The 10,053-nt window shown below is 39.6% G+C and overlaps 1 protein-coding gene across 1 annotated transcript in view; it reads left to right on the forward strand.

Annotated features, from left to right (window-relative positions):
- Nucleotides 1-8,215, forward strand: part of TFCP2L1 (transcription factor CP2 like 1) — a 30,102-nt gene extending 21,887 nt beyond the window's left edge. The window contains exons 8-15 of the mRNA XM_021526311.2: nt 776-867; nt 2,195-2,243; nt 2,340-2,433; nt 3,300-3,390; nt 3,967-4,067; nt 5,057-5,199; nt 7,550-7,601; nt 8,023-8,215. Coding sequence (XP_021381986.1) covers nt 776-867; nt 2,195-2,243; nt 2,340-2,433; nt 3,300-3,390; nt 3,967-4,067; nt 5,057-5,199; nt 7,550-7,601; nt 8,023-8,060 — 660 coding nt within the window. The 3' untranslated portion in view covers nt 8,061-8,215. The remainder of the gene's footprint in view (nt 1-775; nt 868-2,194; nt 2,244-2,339; nt 2,434-3,299; nt 3,391-3,966; nt 4,068-5,056; nt 5,200-7,549; nt 7,602-8,022) is intronic.
- The last annotated feature ends 1,838 nt before the right edge of the window (nt 8,216-10,053 follow it).

The raw sequence follows: 10,053 nt of genomic DNA on the forward strand, positions 1-10,053 counted from the left end.
GTGTTTGTGGAGATGATAAAGCTCCAAAGCTACACTTGCTGTCTTTTTATCATTGCAAACAAGGCCACTACAGAGTATTTTCTTGAGCTCTTGGTGGTGGGGGGTTCAACAGGGCTAGATTTCTCCTGCTGATTACTGTGGCTTAAATTCAGAACAGAGTCACCAATTCTATCTGGGTTACTCTGGTTTTACACTACTGTCATGGAATGTGGGGTCTGACCTATATTTGTGAAGGCATTTAGTAGCTTTGTGTCTGTCTGTCTATCTTAAATTTTCTCCATTTAGTACCCATTTATGACTGGAGCTGTTTGACTAATAGCCAGAGGTTTCAGCAGGCTTGTTCACATTCTGCTCTTTTGCTGGTATAAACCTGAAGCAATGCCACAGGAGCCTTTTTGTCACTCTTGCCTGGATTTAATTAGAGATTTATAATTGAGTCCAGGGGTATTTCTGTATCATTGCTGCCTTCAGTCTGAGTTGACTTACTGGCGTTGCTCTGACTTACAGCTGTGCACACTTTGGCCCAGTGTTATTTGGGGACAGGCTTTGTGAAATGGGAGAAAGAAATGTGGAATGCACAACTGGAATCAATCTTGGCCCCCTGACAGCCCACTTGGAGAGCAGTGTAGAAAATCCATGGCCCGTCTCCTCCTCCCAGCAGGAGTGATGAGCTGAAGTTAGTGGCATGGCAACAGCATGAATGTGGTATTAGAGGAGAATCAAATCCTTTATTTCCATCCTTATGAAAGTTTCCCTACTGCCTTTCTTCCAACAGTGCTCTCCCTGGCCAGATGTGCCTTATCAAATGAACAATGCTCCATCTCCAAGTTACAACAGTTCTCCCAACAGCTTCAACCTCGGAGATGGGTATGTAACAAATACATGCTTTATCTTTCTTGTTGATATTGTAGCCTTTGTGTGTCCATGCATTTCATACCCTGCAAGATGATGTTAAGGAGCTCCCCCGATTCTAGCAAGGAGAAACTATTTTCCAAAAGCCTTTAAGACCTTCCATCCAGGAATTCCCCCTGTAGTGCAGAGTACTATTTGTATGTGCCCTGTTTATGTGGTGGCTGGAAGGGGAGTGTCAGAGGGCCTCCAGGGCAACTCCTGGTGAGAACACACCATGCCCTATACCACCAATCCCCAGGACCTTCTCACAGGTGTTAGAGGCTTTCAGCACCTCTTCAGAGTTGGTGTTTCTTCCTTACTTTCTGTCTTGAGGTAGCTTGGGCTGCTGAATTCCTAGGTGAATGACATGTAAAGAAATCCTGTTTGGGGCAAAATAGCCTGGGTTTTGAAATGCTATTTCAGAACAAAGGATTAATGAAGACATGTTTAATTCATTAAATAGCCATCATAATGAGACAGCTCTAGTGATTCTGAAATGCTGAAGATGGTAACTAGTGTCAGAAAGGTACAGCAGTGTCCCTCATACTTGTCAGTCCTCTCTTCTGCATATTTCCCCATAGGAATTTGGTATAGGTCTTTTTCTTTTGGTAGGACTCTGCCATCTTATTCCCTTCCCACACAACTTAATTACCAGGCTGTATCACTAATTTTCAGTGAATCCCCTCAAACTATGAAAAAGAACAAACACTGAAATTACAAAATTTTGTGTTAGTAGAGAGATTTGCTGAGTATTTTTTTCCTTTGGTAAAATCCCTGATATGTTGAGGAATCCTGTATGTGTTTAGGAGAATTTAGTAGAAATGTGGTTTTGCATGATTTATGGCACTTGACTATGTTTTAGATAACACCAGAGTTGAATTATAAGGTCCTTTATTCAAATTTTGTAAAGAATTATTATTATGCAGTGGATTAAGTTAGGATATTTCTGGTTCATGGAAATTTCAAGTTCAGTCACCCTGTAGGTTACAATCTTCTTGCTTAAATCATGTAACATTAGTGAGTCAACCATATGGAAAAGCTTGATTGAGGTCAGTAAACCTGAATTTGTCCTCTCAGTTTTGAGGAGGACCTCAACTGACCAACAAAAGACTCGAGTAGAGAGGGCTGTTTTTTTTTTTATTCTTCCAAATTTTGAACACCTTTTTAAAGATCGGATAGACAAGTTGGATGTAACTTGTGAAAATTGAGTCAAATAGAGGAGGGGGAAGAGGATGGACACTGCAATGTAAAATTTAAAATAATGTGTTTTTTTTCTCTTCCAACTTTATATAATTTCTTTTAGCAACAGTTCTCCAACCCACCAAATGGAGCTCCTGCCTCCCAGCAATGATGTAAGTACTTGAGATCATGTTAATGTGGTGCTTTTCTCTTTTAGGACACTGGTGAACAGTTCATTTCAAGACCTTCTTATTCTTTTTGCAATGTAGCATCTCCTTCCTTCTGCTTCTATTCAAGATGCCCAGCAGTGGCTTCATCGTAATAGGTTCTCTCCATTCTGTAGACTCTTCTCAAGTTTTTCGGGTGAGTTTAAACAGTCCAAATACTCTGGTTTTTTTCTCTTCTGCAAGTGCAGCTCGGGTAGCATCTGCTGCTGACCACTTTTGATGAGATCATTGGTTTGATCCACTGTGGTTGTTCTTTGGTTGTTGGATTAGTTACCATTTGTTGAAACAGTTTGTAGACCTACAGAGTAAGTAAAACTGGAAGGAAATAAGTTAAGATGGAAGGGACTTCCTAAGTTTGTGAAGTGCAACTTTGAAGCAAGCCCAGGGCTTTGTGCAGTTGCCTTTGAAATCTCCAAGGCTGAAAATTCCACAATCTCTCTAAACAACCTCTTTGAATACTTAACTATTTTGACAGTGAAAATATATATTTTTTTTAATATCTAATCAGCATTTCATGTTCTATCTGCTGCCTCTCATCCTGTCCCTGTGCATGTTTAAGAAGCATCTGGCACCTTCACTGTACCTCCAATTTAAGTAGTTGTACACACCAGTAAGATGATGGAAGGGGCAGTTGTTAGCGGTGTTGAAACCATGAGGAGACTCTCTCTGACTTGCAACATGATGAAATAACTCAGTGAATGTGACAGTTACAGAAGACCAGGTCATTTAATGGCCAGTGTGAAATATCTAGCTTGTCTATGAGCTGGCTGGAGTATTTTCCAGTGCAGCACAGTTCTTTTGGCAGTTTACAGCTTTCTGTTTCACAGTGGTTGATTTAAAGTGCACACCTCTCTGAATTTGCAACTTCTCTGTATAAATGTGTGGTTTAGCTTTGTGGATTCTCTACGCCCTCTACCCCTGCCCTGTTCTGCTGCCCATACATACTGTTTGGAAGCTAAGATTTGCTTAACTTCTGAAGGAAAATCAATTTGAAATATGTAGGTGCCGACTTACTGAAGATGTCCAAAGAAGATTTTGTTCAAATCTGTGGGCCTGCTGATGGAATTCGGCTCTTTAATGCAATTAAAGGAAGGTTTGTACTATTTCCTTCCTATTTTTTATGATTGCTTGATAATTTCAGTGTTAACTAGAAGTTAATCCTTGAACTGTAGCATTTAGACTTCCTTTTAATACTTCAGAGAGGTTTTCTTAGGGGCTGGAGATCACAATGATATTCAAATCCAGGCACAGCTCAGAAAAATTGCCAAAACAAAGCAGCACAATGTGAATCTCTAGTGGTTGATTTGCTGCCAGCTGATAGCTTGCATCCATTTCACAAGATACACAGCCTACAAAACCCTATGCTGTTCATAAATTCTACAGCTGAGCAGGATTTAAATCAGTAGAGGCCAGTGTGATGAACTGCTTAGCAAGTGCTATAAGCTTTTTACTCTTACCTGATCTTGAAATGATTAATGTTCTCTGCACCACCTCCCAGGGGTCTTTTGCTGGACATCCTAAGCTGTCTAGTCAACAACATCAAGGCTATCCTCTGTAGTTTGTTACTTATGCATGGCCTGGATGATTCCATCTTTTACTATTTGGTAGCTGACTTGGAACTATTTCACATCTACTAAATAACTTACTACTGTATCTGATTAATCCATAGAAATGTGAGGCCCAAGATGACAATTTATGTCTGTCAAGAACCAGAGCAAAACAGGTCCCATCTCCACCAAAAACGAGAAAATGGAGATGGAAGTCTTTGTGGTAAGTTCTTATTTATGGATTTTGTTAAACATTTACCTGGTGAGAATGGTGCTTTCTGCCTGAGCTCCTGAGTGAGACAGCTTGGTGTCCTTAGTGTTTGAAGGGATTCTGTTTATTCCAGTTTTGCCACTTTGGTTATGGTTTCACAGCTACAGATTCCAAATGGCACTGTCTGCCTGGGGGACAGACCCAGCTTACAAATTATCTGCAGAATGCCACAGCAAAATCTCTTATTTGGTTCTTAGTAGGGACAATAGCATTAAAAGCCACCCTTCCACAATTTTGTATAGATACACAATTTTCTATAGATTGTCTTGTTTGAAAAAAATCAGGAAAATGGAAGATAGGTAGGTCTCAAAGTAAGGTTATGATTCTTGAAAGTTCAAAGCTTTTGGAAATTTGTCATCCCTCATTTCACAATGTACAATCAAATGAGAGCAAAGATTGTCCTTAAATCTTGCATTTAGTAATAAACAGGCTCAGCTTTCCTACCTGGTATCTATAATTTGGATTAGATTTCTAAAACAATACTGTTATCCATGGTATTACCTTATACATTGTATGTTTTAGTTTGTGCCTATGGGCTCAGTGAACAGTATCTAATAAAATACTGCTTTTGTGTGACATAGCATGTGTCACACATGCTATTTGATTGAATTCTTTTTTTAAACTTCAAAAACCAGTAAAAGAAGATTATGTGAAATATAAGCAGCTTTATGAGAGGGCTGTTTTAGTGCCTCATGATGCAAGTTGTAATTAGTCCTCATATTTTCCTCTGGGTAAAAGTTGTGTGTGTTTTAATTGCCTGCTGCACACAAATAATGAGTATTTTTCTGCAAATCATCAAGCCAGATATTTGGGGGATGCTTTAAAATACTAAGCTTGTTTATTCCATTTGAACCTTCATCTTAACCCATTTGGTTGTTGATGCTGAGTGTCTTGGTGCCATTTGTATTTGCTGTTCTGTAGCTGCTTTCCACTTGTTGCAGTGTATCATGCAATCTTCTTAGAAGAGCTGACCACGCTGGAATTGCTGGAGAAGATTGCAAACTTGTACAGCATTTCTCCACAGCAGATCAATCGGATCTACCGGCAAGGACCCACAGGGATCCACGTGTTAGTGAGCAATGAGGTAGGGGGTATAAAGGGGCTGCATCTTTGTCAGAGATGGAACAGTTGTCTGGCTTCTTGAAGTTAGAATGAACTTTCAAATTATGGAATGCATCGAAAAAGTTAGAGATTCAGCTTACCCAGCACTGATTTTGGTGTAGTTTCAAGACCTTTGCTTTGTAAAAGATGTTGGAGTTCTTGTTTGCTTTTTTAAAGCAAAACAAAACCAAAATGGTCATTTATTGTGCTTTGCCTGAAAAGAGGTTGTGGCAATTTGGGACTCTGTCTTTTCTCCCAAGTAACAAGTGTCAGGATGAGAGGAAATAGCCTCAACTTGTACCAGGGAAAGTTTAGAATAGGTACTAGGAAAAAAATGTTTATTGAATGGGTTGCCAAGCATTGGAACAGGCTGCTCAGGGAAATGGTTGAGTTACCATCCATGGGGGTATTTAAAAGTCTTGTAGCTGTGGCACCTGGGGATGTGGTTTAGTGCTGGGCTTGCTGGTGCCAGGTCAATAATGATCTTAGAGGTTTTTTCCAACCTAAATGATTCTATGAGTGCCTTTTCATTTTGGCTACTTACACACATTTTGAAGTGAGGATCTAAAGTAAAAACCTTTAAAATTAAATAAGTAAGTTGCCCAAGGAAGGTAAGTTTTAAAATCTGTAGGGCAATTAGTTTTACATCTTGGCCCATATTTCCAGGCACTGGGTCTGTCACTATATACACTATAAGCACACTATAATTTATGGACCTTTGCTACTGTTTGTGTCCCATTATATGATGCCTTAATTTAGTCCATTTCATTAACTTACAGGTTAATAGTGAGTTGCCCTTCTTCCTTTTTCCTCTGCTAAATTACTTACTCATTCATGCACCAGAATCACTTAAGGAGCTTCATTTATAAGAAGCATTGTTAAAACAAATGAAGCAGAGCATAGGTCTCAACTGGAGCCTAAATTGAGGGCTGTAATGCTTATTCCTGAAGTCTCCTTGCTATTCCAGCCTGATTAAATCTGAAACTTTGATGCTTTATGGAAGCAAAGTGCTTGGAGGCAGCTCTTGGCAGGGGAATTGCATGAACCAGCCTGGGTATAAGGCTTTAAGTATTTGTTGATGTCAATTATTAACAAGTTCTATTGCTTTTCTAATATTTTTTTCTTGTTCTAGTACTATAGTGGCAAGAGTGTGGTATTTTGTGAATGTACTTCATGCATCATTAGGCAAAGACACACAAACGGGCCAGAGAAGTTTGATTTGAAGGAGTAGAGGCTGGATGTTAAATCCAAAAGAGTATAGGGAGATCAGTCCAAGTTGAGAAGGGTATTTTGATGTGAGAACTTACAGCTGATAAATACATTACTTGAATGATACTCAGTAGCTAGGAGAAGGCTTTTTCACAAAGCTAGATTTCATTAACTGGTCAGAGAGGTTCTTGTCACACCTCGCTTCTCTGATGTTGTGTCCAGCATTTGCTTCAACTGTAGGAGACACCTCCTGAAGGTAATTCATGTCCTCTGTCCCACATAGCTACTCTAAGATGGGAGGAAGCATTGGCGAAGGATGAATCTTAAATGGGCTTTTCATATTGGAACTGAAATATTCTTTATCTCTTTATTTAAAGGTGTCACCAAAATCTGCACCTCTTCTGAAAATCTAGTTGCCTCTCATGAATAGCTCAAACAGCTTTAGGTTCTAGTCTTCCTTTCCATGATTTCCTTTGCTTCTCACAGCAGTTTCACTACAATTGTTTCTTGACAAAATGCACACAGGTAAATGAATCCTGCAAGCACAGTATCTGTACTAAGGTCTGATCCAAATAGCCAGATGGATGCTGCTGAGGTGGCTTGTCAGTAGCAATTCCTTTATTCAGCAAGGAGTCCATTTCTTGGGGTTTACAAATTTCAGGTATTCTTTAAATGCTAATGTAAGTTCAGCTGAGCTCCATTGTTTAGCTGAATATTGTAATTACCACTGTTGGATTTTTAGGAAAGGGACTACCTTAATCCTGCCTAAACTAGTATAGTGTCACTGAATGCAACAAAGACATGATCTTTAATATAATAATTGGAGTGCTATAGGAACCTTCAGGATCGAGAGCTGCAAAGAGGATGGCAAAATGCTGAATAAGCTAGATCAGTTTCAGGCAAGCACATTTAGTGTGAGCTTCCCTTAAACACACTAGCAACTGCAAGGACCTTAATTGATCAGTCATGTACATTAATAAGTTCATGGGCAGGGTTACTCAGGACTGTGCAGGACTAGACAACAAATGCAGTTTAATACCTCTCCTCTAAGTCTATACTGGCCCTGAAAGAAATGTGAATTTAATTGCTAAAAATGTGTTGGTTATTTTTCTTCTGTCCTTCAGATGGTGCAAAACTTCCAAGACGAATCCTGTTTTGTTATCAGTACATTGAAAGGTGTGTATTGCTGCTCCTGTTACCTGTTACGCTAAAGATAATTCCTCCTTTCAATTTCACCAAACGTTATCACAAACTCAATGCTGTTATCCTGAAAAGATAAGTAATCTAATCTATTATAAATCAAGCGGTTGACTACACAGTGCTTTACTCCCAGTTACACTGCTACAAAAATTCCATAAATCCATTGACACCACTGACATAAATGAGCAGGAAGCCTTTGAGTAAAATTATAAAATACGATAGTATGTAGGTTTTTTATGTAAATTATTTGATTTAGATATACAACATTGGTTTTCACAATTGGGTTGTGAAACAAGTGTATGAACTATTGCAAACTACCTAGAAAGAAAATTTGAAGTTCTGTATCTGTGCTGTTTCTTAAAGCAATGAAAATATGCTTTGCATTTCTTTTTTACAGCTGAAAGCAATGATGGCTACCACATCATTTTAAAATGACCGTGCTGCACAGAGACTTTAACGGCCTAAAACTTAGTGCCTCACTGAGATTGCTACAACCTAGACTGGAAACACGAAGAACCTTCTGGATAAATGCTCCTGTGAACTAAGAATTACCAAACAGCTTAAGAAAAACTTGCTTTTACAGATAGAAATTTTTGGTGGTGTGTGATTTTGGTGGGTTTGGTTTTTTGTTTGTTTGGTTTGACTTTCGTTTTGGTTCTTTTGGTTTTTTTAAGCTGGAGCTGAGAACATCCTCAATGCTTGTACATGTTTTTTCCTCCCTCCCCTTCCTCTTCAGTCATAAAAATTGTAGAGGTTTCTGCTTATTACTTAAAAACATCTGCCTTGTACTAAAGGGAAATGAAAGATAAACAAATCCCAATTCTCTTCATCCCTCATGTTCAGATGAATTGATTTACTTACAGTTCTGAGTGCGCTCTTGCTTTCAGCATACACCCTGATGCTGATGGGCATGGGCTCCCCAGGGCTGCTCTTGTACTCTTTGAGGTGGAGGGCTTGGGGCTACCTCCCAAAACAGAGTGGGCAATGCAGGGGATGGGTTTGGTGCCCACCCTTCACCCAAAGTATCAGCTCTGGAAGCCCACACTTAGCTGTTCTCCACCTGCAGATGTGCTCAAAGTCCAGAGACCCTAGTCCCTCCTGACAGACCTTCTTAGTACCAATCCAGCAGAACAGTTCTGGGGGGGTTCAAGAGAGGACACACAACTTGAGGCTAGTGGTTCAGTACCATATTGTTATCTTTAGCTTCAGAGTAGTCTCCTTGAATGGAGCATATGAAGGTTTTCTGAGGAACTGTTTTGAGCACTGGAAGCTATAGTGCTCATGACAAATTCATCCTATGGATTTTTTCTACTCTACAAATTAGTGATTAACTGCTATCTTTACTGTAACTGGGAATTAGAAGTTATAATCATAATGGATTTTCATCCTGTTACTGAAGTAAAACTGTTTTGATCAAGACCAGGTAACAGATCATCTTAGTTGCGGCTTCTTACATTCTTGCTCTTTCACTTTTGACTCCTGTTTCCCATATCTATAACTATGAACAGCTCCACCCTCCCTTGGTCTTTTGGGACTCCATCTAGGCTCCATTAAGCTAAAAAGGTGGCTTCCACTGAAGTCAGAGGCAAACTGGATCACACCTTTCTTCCATGGATGAAACCCTTTCACTTTTGACAGCTAACTATAATATGACTGTTTCCCCAAACTGAGTGTCCATATACCATCAAAATCTGATTCTTGAACATTTCATTTCATCCTGAACTGACATGGAGAGCTGAAATACCGAACATTTTCCTGGAATGGAAATTTTTCAAAAAATTAGAAATTGTCAGCTGAAAAACACTGAATAAAATGTTCCAGCCTTTTGAAATGGAAACATTTAATTAAATCCATTTGGCCCTTAAAGCAGCATCAGTTTGAGCTACTGTTGCAGCCCTCAAAAACTGTCATTCAAGTGCCTTGCGCGCTGTGCCTCCCTTGGGGCTGAGCTCTTTGGCTGAATTACAGATCCCATGATGCTCCTACCCTGGGTTAGTCAAACGGGGAATGCGTCATGAGGGCTGGAGAGGTGCCCAGGGAAAGAGGGGGCCATGGAGCCCTTGAATTACAGCTCCCAGCTGACACTGCAGGAATTCGGACAGACACGGACTGATATTTCTCTGACAAAAGTTATGTGTTTCAAGTTTTCCCAACAGAAATAAACAGCAAAATATTGGGAAAAGCAACCTTTTTTTCATTAAGGCATCAAGTTTTGCGCAAAAAACCCCACCCATCCCCACTGATTTTTTTTTTTTTTTTACACCGAAAATAATACTAGAATAGAAAACTTGTGTTACAATGGGAAAACCCTCAGCCAACTCAGCTAATTGAGCAGCAATGCCTACTTAGGCACGATCTTGCTCAAATGACTGTCCTAGATGCTCCCATGAATTGTAGGCATACAAAAAGGATATCTAGGCTTTGGGAC

This window comes from Lonchura striata, chromosome 8 (genome assembly GCF_046129695.1).
Source record: "Lonchura striata isolate bLonStr1 chromosome 8, bLonStr1.mat, whole genome shotgun sequence".
Lineage (NCBI taxonomy): Eukaryota > Metazoa > Chordata > Aves > Passeriformes > Estrildidae > Lonchura > Lonchura striata.